The sequence below is a fragment of the Urocitellus parryii genome, chromosome 6 (assembly GCF_045843805.1).
Source record: "Urocitellus parryii isolate mUroPar1 chromosome 6, mUroPar1.hap1, whole genome shotgun sequence".
In the NCBI taxonomy this organism is placed as follows: Eukaryota; Metazoa; Chordata; class Mammalia; order Rodentia; family Sciuridae; genus Urocitellus; species Urocitellus parryii.
In genome coordinates this window covers 174,158,973-174,184,761 of record NC_135536.1, presented here as the reverse complement: position 1 = coordinate 174,184,761, position 25,789 = coordinate 174,158,973, and the positions used below count along the sequence as shown (strand labels likewise).

The 25,789-nt window shown below is 51.3% G+C and overlaps 1 protein-coding gene across 3 annotated transcripts in view; it reads right to left on the bottom strand.

The window, feature by feature from the left end:
- Positions 1-23,471: 23,471 nt before the first annotated feature.
- Hm13 (histocompatibility minor 13) overlaps positions 23,472-25,789 on the bottom strand; it is a 43,214-nt gene continuing 40,896 nt past the window's right edge. Inside the window, exons 12-13 of one of the 3 annotated variants that reach the window (XM_026402172.2) lie at positions 24,692-24,838; positions 23,472-23,879 (exon numbers count right to left, since the gene is read on the bottom strand). In XM_026402172.2, coding sequence (XP_026257957.1) covers positions 23,780-23,879; positions 24,692-24,838 — 247 coding nt within the window. In that variant the 3' untranslated portion in view covers positions 23,472-23,779. Of the gene's footprint in view, positions 23,880-24,637; positions 24,839-25,789 lie in introns of all 3 variants that reach the window. The other 2 variants (XR_003301979.2, XM_026402171.2) reach the window with 2 other exon arrangements.

Below are 25,789 nucleotides of genomic sequence, written 5' to 3'. Positions count from 1 at the left end.
ATGGGCTGTGGAGGCTGAGGCAGAAGGATCCTGAGTTCAAAGCCAGCTCAGCAAAAAGTGAGGCCCTAAGCAACTCAGTGAGACCCTGTCTCTAAATAAAATACAACATAGGACTAGGGATATGGCTTAGTGGTCAAGTGCCCCCAAATTCAATCCACAGTACCCCCCTAAAACAAAACAAAACAGCTGGGAATATAGCTCAAAACAAAACAAACAACAACAAAAACCCAAAGAGTAGAAGTTTTAAATTTTAATGAAGTCCAATTTATTAAAATTTTTCATGGGAGCTGGGGATGTAACTCAGTTGGAAGAGTAGCCTCAAATGCACAAGGCCCTGGGTTCAATCCCCAACACTACCCCCACCCCACCCCCACACACAAAAAATCATGGAATCATACTTTTATTGTCATGTCTAAGAAATTCATGCTTAATCCTAAATCTCAAAGATTCTCTCCTGTATTTTCAGATGTTTTGTGGCCTTAGGTTTCCCTGTAAGCCTGTGATCCTTCACACATGAACACACTGTTAAACAGAAGCACATTCAGGGGCTGGAGGGGTGGAGTGAGTGCTGAGCATACAGGAAGCATTGGGTTAGAACCACAGCACAGAAAGAGAGATGGGGAGGGAGAGAGGGAAAGAGAAAGAAAAAAAAGAAGGAAAGAAAGGAAGAAGGAAATAAGAATATTCATGCACTACTTTGTGTAATAAGTCAACTCTAAGTGTTTATTGTACCTCACTCTGGGCCTGACTGCTGGTGTGGATGAAGTAGAAGGCTAAGGATACTTTTGCAGACAAATAGGAGAAAAAGAAGTCAAAAGACAATTAGAGTCCCCCAGGGAAGCACAGTTAACACGCAGGAGGAGCCGGGCACGTTGGCACACGCCTGAAATCCCAATAGCTTGGGAGGCTGAGGCAGGAGGATCGGGAGTTCAAAGCCAGCCTCAGCAAAAGCAAGGCACTAAGCAACTCAGTGAGACCCTGTCTCTAAATAAAATACAAAAAAGGGCTGGGGATGTGGCTTAGTGGCCTAGTGCCCCTGAGTTCAATCCCCAGTACCAAAAAAATAAATATAAAAAAAATAAAAACATTCATGAGCATCTACTGCCTGCCTGGCTTGTGCAAGCCACAGGGGCCACAGAAAGGAATTCTTCTCACACAAGGACCACAGGATGAAAGTTTCTTCCTCCTAGCTACCTTAGAAACAAAGAAAGAACCAGGTGCACGGGGCCTGTATTCCCAGCAGCTTGGAAGGCGAATGCAGGAGGATTGTGAGTTCAAAGCCAGCCTCAGCAATTTATCGAGGCCCTAAATAACTCAGCAAGACCCTGCCTCAAAATAAAATACAAAAAAGAGCTGTGGGTGTGACTCAGTGGTGAAGTGCCCTTGGATTCAATCCTGGTACCAAATCAAGGGAATAGACACTCCCACCTCCTTGGATTCCTGGGTGGAGTTGCCCAGTGCCTGCAGGGGCTTGGCACCCAGCAGATAAATGGTGGAGTCATAGCAGGTGTCCACGTCTAGGCCAGCACCCTGCACCCAGTGTTTTCAGTTTTTTTTTCTTTTTTTTTTTTTTTTTTGCAGTATTAGGGATTGAATCCAAAGCCTCATGCTAGGCAGGTGCTCTGTCCTGTGCCCTTTTTATTTTATTTTTGAGACAGTGACTTGGTAAATTGAACTTGTGATCTTCCTGCGTCAGCCTCCTGAATAGCTGGAGTGACTTGAGTGTGCTAACACGCCTGGCTGCTTCCAAGGTTTTTTTTTTTTTTGAGATAAGATCACACTCGGTTGTTTACAGTCTTGCTAAATTGCCGGGGACTGGCTTTGAACCTGTGATCCTCCTGCCTCAGCCTCCCAAGCTGCTGGCAGTACAACCGTGTACCACCACACCCAGCTGCTTCCAGGGTGTTTAAGGGAGCCTTGCTAGATAGACTTACAGCCTCTGAACCTTTCTCTTCACTGCACCCCCCTCAAAGTTCCCTACTGAAATAATGACACCCCGACATACACACACATCTTAGGTCTGTGAAAAGTTGCCTTTATTTTGGTCCAGAATGTTGTCAGTGTTCCCATGTGCTCATTTTTATCTCTTACTTTTTTTTGGGGGGGGGGAGTGCTGGAAATCGAACCCCGGGGGCACTCGACCACTGAGCTACATCCCCAGCCCTTTTTAATTTTTTGGAGGGGGGAGCTACCTGGGATTGAACTCAGGGGCTCGACCACTGAGCCCCATCCCCAGCCCTATTTTGTATTTTATTTAGAGACGGGGTCTCACCGAGTTGCTTATTGCCTTGCTTTTGCTGAGGCTGGCTTTGAACTCCCAATCCTCCTGCCTCAGCCTCCCCAACTGCTGGGATTCCAGGCCTCCCGATCACTGGGATTACAGTGTGCGCCACCACACCAGCTATCTCTTACGTTTTTAAGGACTGAAAGAAGTTTAAATGAAGACTGTTTACCTGTTGTCCCCTGGGCGTTTTTCTGCTTTCTTCTTGGTGGGGAGGCTTTTCCTTCTGGTTCCAAGTGCCAGGTCAGCTCAGGAAAACAGAGCCCACTTCTGGCCGCCAGCGGGGTTGGGAGGGCTCCTTTAGTGCAGCCCCAGTTCCCAGCCCAGGTCCATGCAGGGCCCTAGAGCGGTCTCCCTCCCCAGGCCACCAGATCTCTCACTGCCCCTGGAGGGCTCTGTTTGCTCATCCGTGCATCAGAGCACAGAGTGGGCACCAGAGTGAGATAAGCCAGGCCAGAGCTGGGCGCAGCACTAGTGAGGACTGGGGTGCCTTTTGCTTTTTTGTGTTTTGAGGACCAGCCCTATATTGCCCGGGCTGGTCTTGAACGCCTGGGCTCAGGCAGTCCTCCTGCCTTGGCCTCCTGGGTAGCAGGGTCCCTGGGCTGGGGAAGGCCTTTGCGTGATGGTCCCTGCCCCTGGGCTGCCCTCCTGGGCTTCCTCTGGCTTCCAGGGCTCGAGGCAAATGGCTCAGATTGACAAAGAGCTCACTCAGTGTCAGCATTCTTCCAACTGTTACCCCAGGCCTGGAGCTCAGGAGGGCGGGACCACAGCTGTCTTGTTCAGTGCTGTCACTCAGAGCCCAGTGCAATGCCTGTCACATGGTGGGGGGAACTCAGGGAATATTTACTAAATGCGAAGCAGCCCATGGACCAGGTAGTAATGTCACCTCTCTGTAGGGCTGAGGCCCCTGAGGGCCAAAGAGGCTGAATGGCTTGCTCATGATCACCCAGCCTGAAGGTGGCGAAGGTGGCGTTGAACCCAGGCCGCCTGGATCCTGGGAGGGGGCGGGGGCTGCAGAGCACATCTCGGCAGAGTTCTGCAGCGTGTTGCCCAGAGCCTGGCCTTGCAAGCTCCAGGGTAAGCCTGTCCTGTGTGCCACGTGACCCACTCTGGCCCTGGCCCGGCAGCTGCTCCCCAGATGTGCCCACAGTGCAGTCTTCCAGCCGCCAGGCCGGCGCCTCTGGGCTGGGACTGCCTGAGCTGCGGGGGAGAGACCTTTGGCTCTGGTGTCCCCGTCACACCCCCCCACACTTGTAACAGGAGACCACAGGCGCCCCCCCACCCAGAGCCTCCTGCCCAGCCAACACTGAATCTCTGCCCATTTCACTGGGAATAAAATCCAAACTCCTCCTGCGGCCTGCAGCCCCTGCCCACCACCACCAACCGCGTCTCCTGCCCCTCCCTTTCTCTCACCAACCATTTGGCTTCCTTTACTGAACCAGCTGGTCCTGCCCCAGGGCCCTTGCCCTTGCTGCTCCCTCTGTCTACAGCACTGTCCACCAGCTCATTCTTCGGGTCCTAGGTCAAATGTCCCTCCTCAGATGCCTTCGAAGAACCCCTTTCTTTCACATTCCCCTGGCGTTCAAATTACACATTTAATTTATTACCCTCTGAAATAATCTTACTTTTCTGGTATATTGTTTATTCCTTGCACCATCCCTTTCCTCCCAGGCTGTGAACTCTAAGAAAGCAGAGCCATGTCTCCTTTGGTCACAGCTATGACTAGAGCTGAAGAAGGGCCTGGCCCAGAGAAGGTATGCAACTTGCTCAAAGTCACACAGTATAGCATTTGGACAGGAGTAATATTTAGAGTAATATCTGCTGAGTAATGAATTATTGCCTATGGTTCTCAGTTTCCTTGTGTGCAAAATGGGGACAAAAAAATTTTTTTTCAATATTGAGGACTGAATTCAGGGTTACTCTACCACTGAGCTACATCTCCAGTCCTTTTTTTATTTTTTATTTTGAGACAAGGTCTCGCTAAATTGCCTAAGCTGGCCTGGAACTTGCAATCCTCCTGCCTCAGTGTCCTGAGTTCCTGGGATTATAGGTGTGCATCACTGCACTGGGCTAAAATGGGGTCAAAATTTGAACTTAACCCCCAGTGTTATGATGCTTCAGTACTTAGTATGAGGGAAGCACTTGAAAATGGGAACAGGGTAGACAATTTCTTTCTTTTTTTCTTTTTTTTTTTTTTACGGGGGTAGCAGGACTTGACCTCAGGGGCACTGGACCACTGAGCCCCATCCCCAGCCCTATTTTATATTTGATTTAGAGACAGGGTCTCACTGAGTTGCTTAGGGCCTTGCTAAGTTGCTGAGCTGGCTTTGAATTTGCGACTCTCCTGTCTCAGCCCCCAAGCTGCTGGGATTACAGGGGTGCACCACTGCACCTGCTGAGGTCACATCTTTCTATCCTTCAAATTCAGCAGGGGACTCGGGACATGAAGAGTGTGGGGTCTTTAATCTCTCTACCCTTAACGGGCTCTAAAGCTTCTGCTAAGGGCTGGGGATGTGGCTCAAGCGGTAGCGCGCCCGTCTGGCATGCGTGCGGCCCGGGTTCGATCCTCAGCACCACATACCAACAAAGATGTTGTGTCCGCCAAGAACTAAAACATAAATATTAAAAATTCTCTCTCTCTCTCTCCTCTCTCACTCTCTCTTAAAAAAAATAATAAAGCTTCTGCTAAGTCTTCTACTCTGGACCTCAGTTTCCCTACCTACCTCAGCTGGCCTCTACCCTAGGGTTCTATTCTGGGTTCCTGGGTCCTCAGGAGTGTGAGGACCCAGGCCTGGATCCACCTTTTTCCCTCCATCCTGTTTCCAAAGAGGCTCTAGAACAATGGACAGGAGGCTGGAGCCTGGCAGTCTGGGCCCCTCCCAGGGTCCCCTGCAGATGGAGGGGTGGAGCCTTCCTGTGGCTGGAAAAAAAGGGCCCCTGCTGCCCTGGTGTCCAGTGGCCTTGGGGAGAGGCAGAGTAAAACCCGGGAGCTCCGATCAGGGGTTATTCAGTTCAGGCCAAACCTGCAGGGCTGAACAGACATGCTGCTGCACACCCACAGAGCAGCACCCAAATGCACACTCCACACAAGTGACACATCCAGCATGACAGCACACACCACCGACACACAAAACCAACAGCGCAACCTGCCAGAACGTGCAACAAGATATACCATCATCTACGACAACGCATCACCCTCAACACACACAACCAGAACACCAAAACCCCAACAGCCATCACCAAAAACTAGAGAGCAAGGAGTCACTGCAAAGCTCATGACAGAAACACACTCAACACATAACAACCCAGACAACACACAACACAGGTCCGTACACACCGATACACCAACACAACACGCACCTCCCCGGTATTGCTCACAGCAAAACTGCAGCCACGCCAAGATACTGACCGACATGCCCAGGACTGGAGAGAGGCTAGGCCGGCTCCCTCTGGTGCCCAACCCCCCGCACACACCTGGCCCACCCCCACCCAGTTTGAAGTCTCCAGCTGCATCTCACTGTCCAGGCCTTTGATCCCCTCATCTGCACCCACCACTAAGCTCCTGCGCCTCCCTGGGCGCGAGCACGTGCAATCCAGAATTCTGCAGGAGCCCCAGGGACACAGCACCACACCTACCCAGGCCTCTGGAGTCTCACGCCCACACATGCAGGCCTGGGCCCTGCCAGGGCAGAGGTGTGGGAGCTGGTCAGACCCTGGCAGTCAGGGAGGCAGCAGTGCCCCAAGGCCAGTTAGCCACACCCCAAGGCAGAGCTCAGTAAAGACCACTGCTCTAGCTGCAAGGGCCCTTCTGGACCACTGCAGTGGGACCAGTGGTCCTGGGGAGACCGGACAAGAGACCCCCAGCTGGGATGTCCAGTGGTTTTCCCATAGGCCCACTGAGGGACAGAGAGAGGTCCCAGAGGTTCTGTCCTAGGAAGCAGTACCTTCCCTGCCGCGCCCTGCATGGCCCTCCTTTGACTCACCCACGTCCCATACACCTGCTCCCCCTCCCACTGCCTGAGGGCCCAGAACCCGGGAACCAGCTGAGGCCAAGTCTCTCAGAACCTGCCAAACCCAGGGCAACCCCTACCCTCCCTGTTCAACTCAACCCTGAGTACCCTGTCATCAGGGGGCGGCACTTCCAGCCACACCCTCACCTCAGGCCACAAGCACAGCTATACTCCTCAACTACTGTGATGACGGAGGACAACCTCTGCTTACATTCTCTTTTAAAAATTATTATTATTATTATTATTATTATTATTACTGGGAATTGCCCACGGACGCTTAAACAATGAGCCACATTTTATATTTCATTTGGAGACAGGGTCTCACTAATTTACTTAGGGTCTCACTAAGTTGCTGAGGCTGGCTTTGAACTCGCAATCCTCCTGCCTCAGCCTCCAAGCCCCTGGGATTGCAGGTGTGTGTCACCCCGTCCTAGCTATCATTTTTATTTTACTGAGGCAAAAGCAATGAAGTTCTGGCTAAAAGGAAGTTAAGACATCCAGAAACATTTTAGAAAGAAAGGGACCCTTCTCCTTAGGAAGCAGCAGAGTGGGTCTCTCAAAGGGCCAAAAAACCTGGGTTCACGTTCCTGCTTCACTATTTGCAAACTGTGTGACTGACCGTCATGTCACCTCTTCTTGTCTCAATTTCTTCATCTGTGAAAGTGGGGATGGTAGGAACTCCCACCTCTGAGGGTTAAACAAGTCCCACGAAGAGCTCAGAACTGCTCCTGGCAGTCGGCATTCGGTACACGCGAGTTGGTATTACTCTTGTGACTATTCTCCAGGAGGTCATTAATTTTAAATAATTGGGATATGCTCCACCACTGAATTACAGAACTTTATCAATAAGGGCTGGAGGTGTGGCTAAGAGGTAGAGCACTTGCTAAGCACAGGGGACGCCCCAGCACACCACACCACATACGCGCACCCGCGCGCGCACACACACACACACACACACACACACACACAGAAAGTAATAAATAAAATAGAGCCATTAAATGCCAGTCATTCATTCCATAGGCAAATCACAGACACTCACTTTCTGCTAGGTTCCCAGGGGAAAGAACAGGACCTGGGTTCATGCTTTTAGGAAACCACTTTCAGGTGGGGGTGATCAAATGGGAATAAATTCCACCAAGTGATTGCTTCCTGGTGCCTGTATCTACATGCTGGAGACAGGGACACACAGGCGCTGTCAGAGGGTGGACTGCAGCTATCCCAAGGGGGGCCCTTTGTAGGAATTGGGAAGAAAAGTGTTGATGAATGGATATGTAACAATGAATACCACTATTATGTATACTTTTAATGCACCAATAAAAATAGAGAAAAGAAAGAGGCCCCCCCACCCCCCCCAAAATAAAAAAATATAAAATAGGGCTGGGGATGTGGCTCAGTGACTGAATGTCCCTGAGTTCAATCCCCGGTACCAAAAAAAAAGAGATGGCATGTAGTAATTCCTAGCTGCTGTGCCTCCTCGCAGCCTGTTCAATGGCCCTGCAAATGTGGTTCCTGTCTGGGAGCTCGCGGCCTGGTGTGACAGGCAGACTGTCATAGAGCAGTCAGTCTCCTGCCCCCACCAAGTTCCCAGGGCTGCCGTGACAGGGAATCACAAGGGGCTACACACAGGAGAGTGGCCCAGAAAGACTGTCCCTCAGCTAGAGAGGTCTTCCTGGCCTATGAAAAAGGGCCAGAGAGGGCTGGGGATGTGGCTCAAGCGGTAGCGCGCTCGCCTGGCATGCGTGCGGCCCGGGTTCGATCCTCAGCACCACGTACAAACAAAGATGTTGTGTCCGCCGAGAACTAAAAAATAAATATTAAAAAAAATTTCTCTCTCTCTCTCTAAAAAAAAAAAAAAAAAAAAAAAAAAAAAAAAAAGCTCATGTGTGAGACACATGTCTCATGTCTCATTGTGAGACAATGCAAGAAGATTAAAAAAAAAAAAGGGGGGGCCAGAGAAGTGAGGCAGGTGCTCCTGAGCCCTAACTTTGGTGTGCCCGGGATGTCTGCAGGGGACAATTGCCACAGCCCTCGGGGGAAAAAACTTTAAAGTCTGGTAGTTGAAGACATTGGTGAGGATGTGGGAAAATAAAAACTCTCATCCACTGCTGGTGGGTGTGTAAACTGGTATGATCACTTGGAGCTCAGTGTGGCAATATCAAGTAAAAGTGAACATTCGAACACCCTATGACCCAGCAGTTCACTCCCACGGACATTCGCTCAGAGTTCTGCACGTAAGACACAGCAGACGCAGGCAGACTGGAGCCTGGTAGTCGCTTCTACAGCAGCAACAAATGGAAAACCACCTCCTCGACCAAGGACAGGAGAATGGAGAAATAAAATGATGATGGCCAAGTTTGCAGCATTTAATAGGAATGAGCTAGATATGTGTGCATTGTGCTAGATGCATGCACAAATGGGTTGCTTAGGAGAACTGCAGAACGATTTTTTTTTCTTTATTTTTGGTACTGGGGATTGAAATCAGGAATGTTCTTCCCCTAAGCTACATCCCATCCCTTTTTTATTTTGAAACAGGGTCTCCTTAAGTTGCTGAGGCTGGCCTCAATTGTGATCTTCCTGCCTCAGCCTCTGGAATCTCTGGGATTATAGGCCTGGGCCACTGGGCTCTGCAGATTTTTCTTTTTTTTTTTTTTTTTTTAAGAAAATCATTCACGAGCAAAGTTATTACGTTTTTGTGCAGTAAAAGGATAGAGTTGGACTAGGCGAGGTGGCCACACCAGTAATCCCAGCGACTCAGGAGTCTGAGGCAGAAGTATCACCCATTCGAGGTCAGCCGCAGCAATTTAGCAAGAATCTGTTTCAAAATAATGAAAAGTTCTGGGTGGTAGTGCGCTTTGGGTTCAATCCCCAGTAGGGGAGGGTGGGCGGAGAAAAAGTTGGGCAAGCAAGGAGGGCAAGGGGCATCAGACAGAAGGACCCAGGAGGTTGCAAGTTTGGGGGCTCGTGATGGAGGGAACGCCGGAGCGTGTTGAGAGTTGGGGTCAGCGGCAGGAGGGCAGCGGGCAGGAGGGCGCGCTGCTCCATCCAGGGAGGCGACAGGGGCGCGATGACGCCCTTTGCCCCTGCAGCCCCTGGCGCGACTCTGGTCCGAGCTGGGCGAGGAGAGGCCGGCACCGGCTTTGTTCGGGGCGCACCTCCTGAAAGGCATTCCTGGGCACCGCGCCCCGCCCCCGGGGGACGCTGGCGGCGGGACCCGCCGAGCCAGGCAGCAGCCCGCGGCAGATGGGCCGCCCCTGCTTCCCGCGCTCGGCCCGTGGGAACCGGCCTGGCGGGCGGGGGCGGGGCGCCGGGAGCCGCCCCGGGGGAGCGCACAGATGGGCGGGGCCGGGGGCGGCAGATGGGTGCGAGGCCGGCCCGGGGCCGCGGGACCCAGGCGAAGGGCAGATGTTCGCGGCCAGATGTTCGCGGGGGGCGGGGGCGGAAGCCTGGGAAAACCCGGCGGCTTTCCTGCCGTCCTCCCGGCAGCTGCGAGGAAGGTGCGGCCGCGGCGGCCACCGCCCGGGCGGGCACCTGGGAGGGGGCCCAGGACCGGGTCGCAGGGCTGTCCAGGTGGAAGCTTTGTACCTGAGCGCGTCCCCACCACATCAGCCGTCCCTCCCTCTAGCCGGAAAGTACTAGATAGCCATCTCAGGAATCCGCCCACGTGACCACCTCCCACCCCTGGTATCAGCAGTACGTGGCCCGAGGAGGTAGCCTGCGCACCTGCTGCACCGCCGTCACTGTCCCCAAAGCAGCAGGATGCTGACACTTATTAAGCACTTACCAGAGCCCCCAAGCGCTCTCTAATCTCATGGAATTCTCAAGGCTGCCCTGTGTAAGTATCACCTCCAAGACCGGGAACTTGGTAGGCGACTCCTTGAAGGTCACAACAAGTAATAGAGGGAGCTGTAGTTGGAGTCTAGGATTTGCAAAGCCTGTGGTTTCCTGGACACCACACCCCCTTTAGCTTCCTGTATGCAAGATGCTTTTACAAACCTTATTCCTTCCTTGAATCAATAAGTTTTCTGCAGGGGCCTACTCCAACAGCTCTGGGCCGGATGTTATATTGAACAGAATCAACAGGAATCGTGTCCTGTGAGGTTGGAATGGGTATAGTGTGTGTGTGTGTGTGTGTCCCCTCATCTGGTGCTATGAAGAAAGACAAGTCTGGAAAGTAGGAAAGCTGGATTGGGAGTGGGTTGCAATCCTTTTTTTCTCTCAATGTTAATTTTAAATGTTTTTATTAGTGCATTATAATTATGCATAATAGTGGGCTCATTTTGACATAATAATACATGTATGGAATATAATTTGCTCCATTTCAGTCCCCAGTGCTTCCTTTTCCCCTTCCCTCCTCCCTCATTTTTGCTTTGACAGAAGGTCTGGCTAAGTTGCTGAGGCTGGCCTGGAACTTGGGATCCTTGGGCCTTAGCCTTGAGTTTCTGGGATTACAGGTGTGCACCACCACCACGCCCTGCCTAGTTGCATTCTTAAATGAAGTGTTGGGTGGAGGTCAGCAAAGGCTCCCCAGAAAGGTGATATTTCAATAAAGAACTTGTTTCCTCAGCATTTTTTTTTTTGTGTGTGTGTGTGGGGCAGGTATTGGAGATTAAACCTAAGGCACTCCATCACTGTGCTATGCCCCCAGTCATTTCTTTAAATGTATTTTGTGTTTTTGGCTGTAGTTGGACACAATACCTTTATTTTACTTCTCTTTATATGGTGCTGAGGATTGAACCCAGGGCCTCACATGTGTTAGGTGAGCGCTCTACTGCTGAGCCACAGCCCCAGCCCACCCCCCAAGTCATTTTTAATTTTTATCTTGAGATATAGTGTTACTAAATTACCCAGGCTAACCTGGAACTTGAGATCCTCCTGCTTTAGCATCCCATATTGCTGGGATTACAAGTGAACACACTGCACGCAGCATATTATTATTTTGTAGTACTTGGGATCAAACCCCGGGCCTCCTGAATACTCACAAGCCTTTGCCACTGATCTACATTCCCAGCCTTCCCTCAGCTACTCAGGAAAGGAAACATTCCAGGCAGAAGTCACAGCCAGTGCAAAGAACCTAAGGCAGAGGTGTGCTTGCCTGGGGTGTGGAAGAAGTCAGTGTGACTGCAGCTGAATGAGCAAGGAGGAAACAAGGTCAGGGAAATATCAGGGGTGGGTGGGGCAGGGCAGGGATGGATTATGTGAGCCCAAGTAGGCGACAGTGAGAATTTGGTCCTTTACTCTGAGTGAGATAGGAGTCATGGGGGTTGTGTTTGGTACCAAATTGAATCCAGGGGCACTGTACCACTGAGCCACATTCCTAGCACCCCCCGCCCCCACCCTTTTTTCTAAAATTTTGAGACAGGGTCTTGCTAAGTTGCTTAGGGCCTCACTAATTTCAGAGGCTGTTCTTGAATTTGTGATCCTCTTGCCTCAGCCTCCCAAATTGCTGGGATGACAGGGGTGTGCTACTGCAGGCTTCTTCTTCTTTTTTTGCAGTTCCCGGGATTGAACCCAGGGCCTCTCACAGGCTAGACAAGCACTCCACTACTGAGCTACATCCCTTGCTCATCTTTTTTTTTTTTTTTAATTTTTTTTTTATAGTTGTAGATGGACAGAATGCCCTTATTTGTTAATTTCCATATGGTGCTGAGGATCGAACCAGTACCTCACACATGCTAGGCAAGCACTTTGCCACTGAGCTACAGCAACAGCCCTCCCTTGCCCATCTTTTTTTTTTTTTTTTTAGTTGTCAGTGAACCTTTGTTTTATTTATTTATATATGGTGCTGAGAATCGAACCCAGTGCCTCACACATGCTAGGCAAGTGCTCTACCACTGACCTACAACCCCAGCCCTCCCTTGCCCATCTTTAAATTTTCATTTTATTTGAAGACAGGGTCTCCTTAAGTTGCCAAGGCTGGCCTGGAACTTGCTGCCCTTCTGCCACAGCCTCTCCAGTAACTGCAGTTACACGCGCGGCCACTAGAGCAGATCAGTTTCTTAAAGCTCCTGGGTGGAGTTCAAAGTTGGGGGAACTGATGGTGTTTTTTTTTTTTTTTTTTGGAAAAGAATCCGCAGTTTCTAACACATTGCCAAAGGGTCTGGGAGGGATATCCGAAGCATTCACAGCAGCTGTGTTCGTAAGAGCAACCGATTAGAAACAAACTAAATGTGCACCACAAGGAAAAAGGCTAAATAAACTATGAAATTCCTTGCGGCCCTGGGAAATCAAGAGACAGCACTTTCACTTTCAGGCATTTATCCTAAGAATAGACTCAAACGTGAGAAGTGATTTAAGTACAGGAAAAGCGGCCAATTGGAAAAAAAAAAAAAAAACCCTGTGTGTCCACCCACCAGAGCATTGGTTGAATAAAGGTCGTTCCTCATAGGAGGGCCTTCTGCGCAGCTGCAAGAGGGAATGAGAAATCGCTGGGTGTGTGGCCAGAAGTCACAGTCCTGGCTGCCAGGGAGGCTGAGGTGGGAAGATCCACCACCTGGGAGTTTGAGGCCAGACCAGCCTGAATGATATCAGGAGACTCCATCTCAAAAAAAAAAAAAGGAGGAAAGAAAGAAAAATGCCATAGGAGATGAGGAAGGTCACTGTTATCCGAGGGACATAAGTGAAAGCAAAGGAGGTTGCAGGGCAGGGTGTCTAGAAAGCCACCACTTAGGTTTAAGGAAGAAAAACTGCCAGGCTCCGTGATCCAGGCCAGTCAATGGGATCCATGCAATCCCAGCTACTCGCCTGGGAAATTTAGCGAGATAATGGTGGTAGAGGGCCCCTGGGTTCAATCCCTAGGAACAGAACAAACATATAAACCAACCCCTTATTAAAGTTTTAACTTTAATTTTTAATTTGTTCTTTTTAGATGCAAACCCCTTATTATTATTACTTTCAATTTTTGTTTTTGCAGGGCTGGGGAGGGAACCCCAGGCCTCCTGGATGCCAGGCTCTACCACCGCCCTACCTCGCCAGCCTATGGACCCCACTCTGCATTTGTCTGGCAGTTCCCAGTTCCCTGCCCTCAGTCACCACCACGCAGGCATGCTCGTCCTCACCCGGCCACCCTGTAACCTATAGTTTGCAGATGAGGAAACTGATAGAGCTGAACTCTCAGGCGAGGACGGCTCCCAGGCCCAGGGTGCAGGACAGTGGGCTGGGAGGAAGGGGCTCCTGTCCTCCAGCCCTCCCTCCTTCCCTGGGAAAATCCAACAGGTGGTGGGGCCGCAGGCACTGGGCCATTGTGCAGGCCGCAGGGTCAGGAGGGCCCAGTGTGTGTCTGGGAGAAGATGGATGCTTTCATTACCATGTGAATCCTGGGAAAGCGCGCTGGGCTGGAGGTGGGTGGGCGTGGGCGGGCAGGGGACCACACAGCAGCTAGAGGGGTCCGAGGAATCCTGAGGGCCCTTTAAAAAACCCCAGATAATGGGATTTCCCCTCCTGTTTAATTTCTTATTTTAGGTCATTTCCATCCGGTGGGGCTTAAAACAGACGCAGACTGAAATCAAAAATTTTTTGAAGGAAAAAAAAAAAAAACCCTTTTGTTTTTTCACTCAGTTGCAACTTTCCCACCGATGGATGGAGCTGTGCTCTGGGGCCTGCACAGAAGCGCTGAGCCTTTCCCAGCGTTGGCAGAAACCAGCACCTCTGAGGGACACTCCCAGCTTGCTCTTCCCCACCAGCTCTTCCTTCTCTATAATATGTCCTAGGTAAATCCAGAATGATTAGTTGCTAAACAAATTTGCAGAAGCTGGTTTTAGGCTTAAAAACCAAAAGTGTCATCAATTTAGCCAGAGCAGAAAAGATTCTGGTATTTGGAAAGGAGGCAGGAAGTAAACAGAGAGAATTAGTCAGGATAACAATAACCAGTGACTGTATGCCCATCTTACAGATGATGAAACTGAGGCTTGGAGTCAACTGACTGAAGCCACACAGGGAGAGAAGGAAGTCAGAATTCCAGGACCTGATTCTTGGACTCCAGAGTCTGTGCTCTTTCTGGAATTCTTCCATGAGGCCAGAAGAGAGGAAGGTTCAAGGAGAAAGAGGGAGACACCAAGGCTAGGAGCAGGAGCGACCCAGGCAAAGGGCAGCAGAGACCAAAAAAATCTGACTCACATTTGAGCAGAAAGGTCAGAGTGCACAAATTCACCAACATGAACAAGCAAAGCTGCGCAAATCCCTTATAAACCCCAATACTCCCCCAGTTAGACATGGTCTCTCTTCCTCACATACACACCAATGCAGCCATTTGCTCACAGACATTCTCACAAATATGCACTCCTAAACACACTACCACACTTAAGCCATAGGAGTCCTTGGTTTGGACTGAGCTTCTGCACCAGGCCTAAAGCGCCAAACCAAAATGGAGTCACTGGGGCTGGGGATGTGGCTCAAGCGGTAGCGCGCTCGCCTGGCATGCGTGTGGCCCGGGTTCGATCCTCCAGCACCACATACAAACAAAGATGTTGTGTCTGCCAATAACTAATAAATAAATAAATATTTTTAAAAAAAATGGAGTCACTCATGCTGAAGGTCCACATCATCAAGCCCAAACTAAGCTGTTTATCTGACTTTCCAAGTAAAAGATAAATCCCCAGACAGGTCAGTTATACTGGCTTGATAAGGAAGACCCCCCTCCTTTTTTTATTTGTTACTGGGGGTTAAACTAAGGGGTGCTCTACCACTGAGCTTTTTATTTTTTGAGGCAGGTCTCTCTGAGTTGCTGAGGCTGGTGTCACATTTGCAGTCCTCCTGCCTCAGCCTCTGCAGTACTGGGGATTACAGGTGTGCACTACCCGTGCTTGGCAAGAAAGGCCCCTTTGGGGGCTGGGCTGTGACTCAGTGGTAGTGCGCTTGCCTAGCATGTGTGAGGCACTGCGTTTAATCCTCAGCACCACATAAAAATAAATACACAAAATAAAGGCATTGTGTCTATCTACAACTAAAAAAAATTTTTTTTAATTGTAAAAAAGGAAAGTCCCCTGGCTGTAACCTTACCATAAATAATTTCGAAATGCTCAATCCAGCGTTTGTTATTTCTGCTTCCTTCAGCCCTTCTCTGTGGATGAAGCCAGGCTCCTGTGCCTAGTTCATGGGAACACTCACTGAATTATAGAATGATGTGCAGGCCAATTCTAGAGTCACAAATGAAAGTCAGCAAAGGGCTGGTGTAGCTCAGTGGCAGAGCATTTTGCCAGAGGCTCTGGGTTCCATTCCCAGTACCGGGCTTGTGGGGGGGGGTGGTGGAGAGGACAGGAGTCAATTAAGACCTTTATGCCCAGGCAGTGGCCCACACCTGTAATCCCAGGGGCTTGGGAGGCTGAGGCAGGAGGATCACAAGTTTCAGGCCATCTTCAGCAACTTAAAGAGGCCCTAAACAATTTAGTGAGACCCTGTCCTAAAATCAAAAATAAAAAGGACTGGAGATGTAGCTCAGTGGTAAAGGGTCTTTGGGTTCAAGCTCCAATATTACAAAAACAAACTTTAAATTTTTTGTAACCAAGTAGAAACACATCTACAACACAGCCCTACAGATTTCAGATCTCAGCACCCTTTTACTCACCCACATACTAGTCCAAACCCAAACACTTGCACAGATTCTCATAAGAATACATTCTCCATTCTCTCTCTCTCTCTCTCTCTCTCTCTCTCTCTCTCACACACACACACACACACACACACACACACATACACACAGGCTCTCATAATCATATAGCGGACCTGTCAAAGCAGAAAGGACCTGGGTCAGGCAGCAAGGGCTAGCCCTTTCCCCCAACTCCAACCTAGGCATCTGGCTCTTTAGCCTGCTCCTGGGGTTTTCTCTTCTCCCCCATCTGTGACACTGAGGCTCTCGGGCTTCTACACCCCCCACCCCGCTAAGCCCTGGGTTCCTCTGAAACAGAATGGGCACCCAGCTCCTGGAGCCAGCCAGGCCGCATGCCTGAGGAGCACAGGCACCTGGAGGCTTTGAATGCAAAACCTAGGGTCCGAGTCCCCACCTGTATTCCCAGCTAGGGACACTGGGCTGGACCACTCCACAGCCTTGGAGTGGCAGGAGGAAGCAGTAGGAGGGGCCCATCTCCCACGGAAGACTGTAGCTGGCTCACCTCAGAGGCAGGTGTCTGCCTTCCCATGCAGATGTCTGTTTGTCCCACCTGTCCTTCCTTAAAATGACAAAGGTTGATTGCTCTCTGGGTATTAGATAGGATGACAAAGGCTGCTTACATGGGAAGGAGGTAGTTGGCTGGGGAAACGAAACAGGTGTCAAAACAATATGCGCTGCAGGTCTGATTTGGGTTAAAAAATATGTAATAAGCAGAGAGACAACTGAAAAACATTGATGGCAGGAATTTCTGGGTGGCAGGAAGGTGTTTATTTATCCCACTCCCCAACTTTTTTTGTACTGAGTCACAAATAAAAGTCAGCAAAGGGCTGGTGTAGCTCAGTGGCAGAGCACTTGGCCAGAGGCTCTGGGTTCCATTCCCAGTCCCGGGCTTGTGTGTGGGGGGGTGGGGAGGACGGGAGTCAATTAAGACCTTTATGCCCAGGCAGTGGCCCATGCCTGCAATCCCAGTGGCTTTAACCCAAGGACAATTTACTACAGAACTACATATCCAGCCCTGTTTATTTATTTATTTTTTATTTTATTTTTTTTAAATTTTTGAGACAGGGTCTCACTACATTGCTGAGGCTGACCTGAAACTCGCAATCCTCCTGTCTCAGCCTTCTGCCTGTGCCATCCTCTGGGTTTGGGAAGGCTCTTGATTGCTGTGTGACCTTGGGCAGGTCCCTTCTTCTCTTGGCCTTTATTTCCTTATCTGTGAAATGAAGACTGAGCATATTGTGAGGGAAGGGTTATGTGAGGGTGAAGGAGGTAAAGCTGGGCACAGTGGCGCACACTTGTAACCCCACTTACTCAGGAGGCTGAGGCAGGAGGATCACAAGTTCAAGGCCAGCCTGGGCCATTTAACGAGGCCCTCTCTCAAAATTAAAAACTAAAACTAAAAAGGGCTGGGGATATTATTCATTGGTAGAGCACCTCTGGTTTCAATTCCCAGTACCACCCCCCAACACACACAGAATGTAAGATCTATAAACACTTGAAGCAGGGCACGGTGTCCCATGTCTGTGATCCCAGAGACTCAGGAGGCTGAAACAAGAGGATTGCAAGTTCAAAGGCAACCTCAGCAACTTAGCCAGACCCTGTCCCAAAATATAAAGGGTTGGGGATATAGCAGTGATTAAGCAACCTTGGGTTCAATCCCTGGTTAAAAAAAAAAAAAAAAGTTAGGGCCTCAGTCTCAGGCATACTAGGGAAATGCTACCCCTCAGCCTTTTAAAAATGAATGCACCCAGGGCCTTATCTGTGGCCGGCACTTATACCATTATACCATCACAGAACTACACTCCCAGTTCTGCTTGGGTTTTTTTTTTTTTTTTTTTTTTTCTTTTTTGGCCCCAAGGATTGCACCCAGGGGTGCTCAGCTATGTGCCACATCTCCAGTCCTTTTTAAACATTTTTTATTTTGAGACACTGTCTCATTAAGTTGCTTAGGGCTTTGCTAAATTGCTGAGGCTGGCTTTGAACTTGCAGTCTTCTTGCCCCAGCCTCCCTAGCAACTGGGATGACAGGAGTGCAAGGTCACTCCTGGCTCCAGGGCATTTCAGGTGGCAGTGGTGCAGGATGAATCATCCCTGAGGAAGAGGAAATCGGTAAGTGGAGTCAGGATATGGGTTTATGACACCACCCTGCTACGGAGGAGCAGCTGGATGACCTTGAGTTCACACTAGCCTGCTTTCAGTCCTTGGTCTCTCCAGTTCACCGTCCTCTTGGGCCCCTCCCCGCCTTTATCACTCGGAGCAGCAGCATCACTGGCCTGAAGCCCTGTTCCTGGTTTACTGACTCCATTTCTTTCTCTTTGGGGACAGGTGGTACTGGGGATTGAACTCAGGGACTTTACCATTGAGCTATATCCCTAGCCTGTTTTATTTTTTATGAGTCTTGCTAAGTTGCTCTGGCCTTGCTAAATTGCCCAGATTGGCCTTGAACTTGTGATCCTCATGCCTCAGTCTCCCAAATGGCTGGGGCTACAGGTGTAAGCCACTGTGCCTGGCACCTTCTCCATTTCTAGAGAGGATGCTGGGCACAGTGGTGCCTGCCTGAAATCCAGACTTGGGAGGGGAGGTAGGAGGATTGTAAATTCCAGGCCCACAGAGGCAATTTATGGAGACCCCATCTCAAAATAAAAAAAGAAAGGACTGGGGAGCAGCTTGGAGCGGAGCGCTTGCCCAGCATGGGCGAGGCCCTGGTTCAGCCAGAGCACGGAGGGAAGAGGACTGTGCCACTCTTCTCTTGGCTGCCCATTGCCATCAGCGTCGAACCTGGGCTCCCGGGCCTGGCCCTTGGGATCTGCTCACCTGACATCTAGTTTTTTTTGGCTTCTCTCCCTCCCTCCCTCCCTCCTGCCTCTCCTTGGGGCCAAGTGCCTCCTCTTGGTGGAAATGAGGAAAGGCAAGTGAGGGAGGTGAGTTTTCTCCCTTCTGCTCCTTGTATTTAATTTGGAGTCCATTGAATTTGCATCCAAATCTCCTCTTTGCCATTTCCTTGCTGTTTGTGATCCTGGGCAGGTCTCAGACCCTCTCCGAGTTTCATATGCCTCCTTTCCTCCTTATGCCATATGCAGATAATACTTTTCTCCCCTAAGGCTAGATTCATTTTTATTGCAATTGTGCTGGTGGTTTTTTTTTTTTTTTGGTACCATTGGCACTTAACCACTGAGCCATATCCCCAGCCCTTTTAAAAAATATATATCTTATTTAGAGACAAAGTCTTGCTGAGTTGCTTAGGGCCTTGCTAAACTGCTGAGGCTGGTTTTGAACTCATGATCCTCCTGTCTCAGCCTCCCTAGTGGTTAGGATTATAGGTGTGGCCACTGCCTCTGGCAATGGTGTTGTTTTTTTGAGAACAGATTCATCTGGCTCAAAATCTTAAAAATACAAAATATATAAAAGTTTGTATTCACAGAATATATTTCCTAAGACACCCAATTCCTCTGCCTTCAAATTTACCAAATCCTGTCTCTTTTTTCATACCTTGAAGACTCTTCCATACACACATACCATCTGCTGAGGACATACTGTAGGTGCTGTCCTTGGATCATTGTTCAGTCCTCATACCCACCCGTGAAGGTGGAGGAGGAAAATGAAACTCAGTAGACAGGAAGCCACACCGTTGGCAAGCATTTGCACCAAGCAAAGCAAATGTGTCCATTTGTCAAGGGCCCACTAATGTGCCTGGACTCAGGATTGTCCCAGACCTTTATATTCATTTATTTAACAAATACTGAATGCCTGCATGTTTCGGGCACTGAGCCGGGTGTTATATCGTGGAGAGGAAAACACGTGGCTTTAGCCCTCCCAGACTTTACACTCCAGTGGAGACAGCCCTGGAGAAGGGAGGTACATGTGTTCTCCTTCTTCCAGGTAAGAAAACCAAGAACGGAAGGGAAAGAAATGGCCCTGAAGTCACACTGTGATACGAGCTGAGATTAGCAGTCCCATTTTACAGGTTTGAAAACCGAGTCACAAGACGCAAAATACTTGTTCCAGGAAACCGGCGAGGGCGCGCAGGGCTCGGACTGGACCGCGCCCAGCCGGCCAGTCCCAGCGCGCCCTGGTGGGCGGGGCCCGCTTCGGCCCCGCCCCTTTCTCCCTCCCGCGCGCCTTCCGGGCCGCCTGGCTGCAGTTTCCTGCTTGCGTCGCTGGGCGGGCGGCTGGCCCATCTGGCGGCCCCCACTGGGCGTGCGGGGAGGCGGCCCAGACTCGCTGGAGCCAGGCGCCTGCCGGGGAGCGGGGGGGGGGGCCCTGCCCGCGCGGAGAGCCCAGGTGTGGCTGCGGCGGGGGCGGGAGGTGGTGCTTTCCTTCCCGCTCGCTCGGCCCTTCCTGAAGAGCCCGGCAGGATGCAGCCTCCGCCTCCCTCGACTGTGCCTGGGATCCCGCGGGGAGTCACACGGGGTAGGGGCGGGAAGAGAGCAGACTCCACCTGGGATGTTCACTTTGTGACTCTGTAGGTCTTGCTGTCTTGGGAAGGACTATTTTTTTTAATACTTATTTTTTAGATGTAGATGAACACAACACAATGCCTTTATTTTTATGTCGTGCTGAGGATGGAAACCCGGGTCCGCCCGTGCTAGGCGAGCGCTCTACCGCTGAGCCACAATCCCAGCCCCCCCCCCCCCCAAGGGCTAGTTTTACCCCTTGGTGCAGGGACAGCTGAGCTTTATTTGGTAGTGGGGTCTGGACCACTAAACCACACCTCCAGCCCTGTATATCTTTAGACAGGGTCTTGGTAAGTGGCTGAGGCTGGCCTTGAACTCCTTGATCCTCCTGCCTGGGCCTCCAGTCTTTGGGGTTACAGGCTAGCGCCACCGCGCGGGGCCACACACCAGGACTTTGACCTTTGGTTGCACAGGTTTTTGCTTTGCTGCTCGGGATGGGACAGGATCAGGGCAATCCGAGGCATCATTCCTGTGCTGTCATAACCTGTATCCCCTTCAGGGTGAGTGGGTATCTGACCTTCGTGTACCCTGCTGTTCCCAACCACCTGATTGGTGTCTTACATTCCTGCTAGTGGGCCCCATAGAGGGCTCAAGGCTTTCCACCTGAGAAGATAAACTCGCCTAGGGAGGAGATTTTTACTCCTTCACAGCTGGGGAAACAGGACAGCGTGGTGGCTCTCAGTCACGTTGTAGGAGCCAGCCCTGCACTGTGACTCTAGGTTGCACCCAATGACCCGTCCACAGAACCAAGAAGAGATCCAGGAAATCCAGAATTCGAATTTATGTCAGATGCCACATGGTCAGCTGTCATGGTCATGGAAATCAGGCACCCTGGGTTCAAATGCTCCCTTGGTACTTAAGGCCTCTTTGCCTCCTTTCCCTCATCTGTAAAAAACAGTAAGGCTAGGCACGGGGGCACCGTGATACCAGTGAGGCTGAGGCAGGAGGATTGCAAGTTCAAGGCCACCTGCAGCTGGCTGCAGTAGGTAAGGTGGCCCATGCCTGTAATTTCAGGGGCTTCATGGCTGAGGCAGGAGGATCACAAGTTCAAAGTTAGCCTCAGCAAGTTAGTGAGACCCTGTCTCTAAATTTAGAAAAAGGTAATCCCCATGATCACAAAGGAAAAAATAAGTAAATAAAAAAAGGGCTGGAGGGCTGGGGCTGTGGCCCAGTGATAGAACGTTTACCTAGCATGCGAGAGGCCTGGGGTTCATTCCTCAGCACCACATCAATAAAATAAAATAAAGGTATTATGTCCATCTACAACTAAAAAAAAAAAAAAGGCTGGGGACGTGGTAAAGAACCCCTGGGTTCAATCGCCATTACCAAGGGGGTGGGTGGGAGGTATCTTAAGAGTTACTCCAACGATTAAATATTTTCAGATGCCAGCATAATGCTAGTCCCACGTGAAACTGCTGCTTACCAAGCCTGTACTGGGGCTCTCCGTGGGGCTGGAGCCCCCTTGTACTGTGGTCAGGGGAGACTGAGGCAGACAAGGACACAATCAGGGGCAGTAGAGTAGCTTCTCAAGAATCTGCCCCCACCCCAGGGAGAGGCTGGCACCAGACCCACCTTAGCCCTGCCCAGCCACCCACCCCTGCCGCCCAGAGTGCAGACCCAATCCGTGCCCGGCCTGGTGCCATTTTTCCATGGGACTCGGGCGGTGGTGGTTCACATCTGGAGTCTAGACTCGGAGGCTCTGCAGGCTGGGCCTACCGCCCGGGCTGGGCCCCGCTGCCCGCTGTTTGCTCAGCTGAAGCTGGTTAATTGGAATTGGAGTGGCCTCTGCGGTGCCGGCTGGCCGGGCGGCCCTGCCGAGGTCTGTGGAACATCTGGCCAGGCCAGGATGGTCATTAGGTGGCAGGCGCCCGGCGCCACTGCCACCTCAGCCTCCGCCGGGGGCCGGCGGTGACTCAATGGGGCCTTTGTGGGCTTTGGGCCACAGAGCCAACCACGCTGTGTGCCTGGGCTGCCTGCCCCATCTGCCGCCCTCAGAGGGGCTTTGTTCCAGGACCACACGGCCTCCCTCTAGAGGCAGCTGGAATCTGCAGAGATCCTGAAGTCCCTGAAAGGACCCCCTGGCTAGAAGCCTGAGATTTCCTTCCCTTTTCATAGTATCCTGGGCCCAGAGAAGTTGGGTGGCTCGCTCAGAGGGGCCCAGCGTACTAGCTACAGAGACTCGGTCCCAGGGGTCTGGAAAGCAGTGGAACAGTCCTTAGAACTCTCAATTCCCACCTGGATTGCTTGAGGCCAAATCCCTGTCTGTGGACAGGCTTCCTCCATTCCCTCACCTGCACGCTGGGCTGACAACAGCACCTACAGCCTAAGACTGTGGTCATTGGTCTCACTTCTGAGGCGTTGGCCACACTTGTCTTTTGGAAGCCCTTATTTTTAGCCTGTGAACCTGGAGCTTGGGCAAGGGAGAACAATGGCCACAGCCTCCTGTCTCTGTGGCCCCACCCAGTGACCCCTTCCCAGGCACATGGATGCAGGCCGTGTCACTTCTTGCCCAGTCCACTGGGGGCTCTCATGCAGGACAGGGGTTAGGGAAACTCTGGTCCTGGTATTTATAGCTCCTGAGCCTAGATGGCCTAAGAGACACTGAGTCCCCTCTGCACTCCAGCCTCTCTAAAGGACCAGCCTTTGTGTTGTAACTGGCTGCTTTTTTGGGGAAGAACCCAGAATGGGCAGAATGGGAGAGATGGGGCCTTGAACTCCACGGCAGCCAAGAGTGTGGGTCACCAGCTGAAGCCATATGGACGCTGGGTCCACGGGAGCTGGCAGGCTGGCTTTATAACTATTGGTCCCCTTGCCGAGTCAGGTTGGCCTCTGGTTCTTCCCCTACCACTCACCAAGGTGAGTGACTGCCCAGCACCCTTACTGCCCCAAGTATCCAGAAGCAGGTGATGAGGAAAACCTGTGGCTCAGGAGGGCTTGTGGGCCCCCCACTGCTGGCCACAGGGTGTTCTTGGGGTGCTAAACTGACCCAGCACCAGAGCGGGCACTCAGAAGAGCGCTTGCAGAAGTTTCTGGGTGGGCAGATGAGACTTAGTAAACCCAGGACAAGGCACTGGGTGCATGTGCAGAGGACCCTTACAGAAGCACAGCGTCCACCCTGGCCATGGGATGAGTTTTTAATGTAAGGCAAAGTCAGTCCACAATACAAAAATCTAAAAATCACACCCAGTTTTCCCACCTGGTTCCGGGGGAGGGAGGAAGCTGGGGGTTGGTTTCCTTTGCCTGCAGGGGATGAGGAGAGCAGAGGAGGGCCACAGAAGGGGGGAGAGGAAAACAGAGGCCACAGAGACCTAGCTGGAGGGATCCTGCTGCCCCCGTCCCAGTCCTGGAGCAGTGTCCTGAACCCTCTCCCATGCACGCCTGTCAGCCCATCTCCCTGGCTGGTCTGGCCTTGAGGGGGTCGGGTACCAGTTGCATCATTTCTCCTTCTTCTCTAGTCCCTTCGATGCTGATGCCTCTGTGGCCTCTTTGGATTCGGTCACTGCTGCTGGATCCTTAGGATTTGACTCCTCATAACTGATTAGAAAAAAGACAATAAAAACACATTCAGCGGAGGCGGAGACAGAACTTTGCTGCCCCCCGGCCCCCCCCCCGCCATCCCAGGAAACCCCTGGGCATATAAGAATCATCAGCTCTGTATCACTGCCCAGTATCTGCCAGTACCTGGCCCCAGCCCCAAGGTGCCCTCCCCAGACTCTGCCTTCTCTGTACCCTCGTGGTACCAAGAGGCAGCAAGAACAGCAGCAAGTAGGAGAGGTTGGGCATGAGCTTAGATGGATCATCTTTAAGCTTCCTGAACCTTCTGCTAAAGAGTGTGTGTATGGGGAAAGACAGCCAACTTGAGCCGATGGGATGGGCTGCCTCTCAGGATGCATGGCAGGAGCCCAACAGCTCAGCCTCAGGGGTGAGTGGTGGAGACTGTTCTTGAAGATGGACACCTTGGCTTAACTCTTACTGTGGACTTCACTTATTGAGCAACTGTGTACATGCCAAGGACAATACACACATTTCCTCACCAGATTAACCTTGTGAGGCAGGAATGTGCCCACTTACAGATGAAGAAAGAAAGGTTCTGAAAGCAGCAGCATCGTGGCTCGGGTTGTGCACACAGTGAGCGGTCACAGCATCCACCACTATCTGACCACTCATGTCCACCCTCTCACATGAGCCCCATAATATTGGTGAATACTCCAAAGTTCTGGGGCTCCCTGCTCCCCAAAGGGCTTGGTGTGCAGAGTGCTGGTGGCCGTGGAGAGCTAGAGTGTGTGCCCTACCTTGGGCCCGGGGCAGTGGGGGGAGCGGGCAGGTGGGCACCCGCTGGGCATTACAAGGCGCTGGGATTCTGCTGGCGCCGGCGACGAGAGCCAGCTAGCTTCTGCTGCATGGAGTCGGCCAGGCTGGCAGGGGAGCCCGAGACCGTGGGGAAGTGGGTGAGCCTCGGGGTATGAGGCAGGATTTCCGCAGAGGACTCGTAGCTGTGTGAGAGACAGAGACAGAGAGAGAGAGAGAGAACAAGAGATGGAGAGGGAAAGACTCAGGGAGACAGACTGCGTTTCCAAGGGGCAAGGAGCACAACCATTTTATTTATATCTTGCTCTGCACTTTCAGACTTTGTGAAAAGAGACCAGTTTTACTTGGAGAACAAGGACAGGCGTACCTCTACAAGGACAGGTGCTCACGCAGCTGAGCAGAAGAGCAAGAATGCCCTGGTTGTGCCATGTGCTGCTGCCGAGGTCTCTCTCAGATAAAAACTAAGGCTGGCAGTGTCGCTGGGTATGCTTAGCATGTGTGAGGCTTGAACCCCAGCACCAGGAAACCATAAAAACACACGTGCAAAAAAATCAAGACGCAGAATGCCACCATCATCGAGACATATTTGCATCTCAGATCACAGGTGTTTCTGAATGTACTCGAGAGCTGGCCTCTGGTGGCTGGGGCAGGAGGATGTTCTCCCTCTCATAGCCATGGAATTCTGAACCATGTTTAAACCAAATTTTGAAACAATTTAAAAATAAACGAGCCAGGTGACATGGCCCATGCTATAATCCCAGCTACTTGGGATGCTAGGGCAGGGGGATCGCTAAGTTTGAGGCCAGCCTCAGCTACTTAGCAAGACCCTGTCTCAAAGGACTGGGAATGTAGCTTGGTGGTGAAACAGCCTGAGTGATCCCCAGTACGACCACCGCCACACACATGGGGGGGAAAAAAAAGAATAATAATAATAAAAGAAAAAAATAAAGCAAAAAGTGCAAAGTCAGGGGGAGAGAGGAAAGGACATAAAAAGAGAGCAGGGCTGGGGTGTGGCTCAGCGGAAGGTCTAGCAGCGCAGGGCCCTGGGTTCAACCCCCAGCACCACAGAAAAAAGAAAAAGAAGAGAAGAAGAGAGGAGAGGACAGGATGGAGAGAGAGAAAGACCCCCTGTCTTT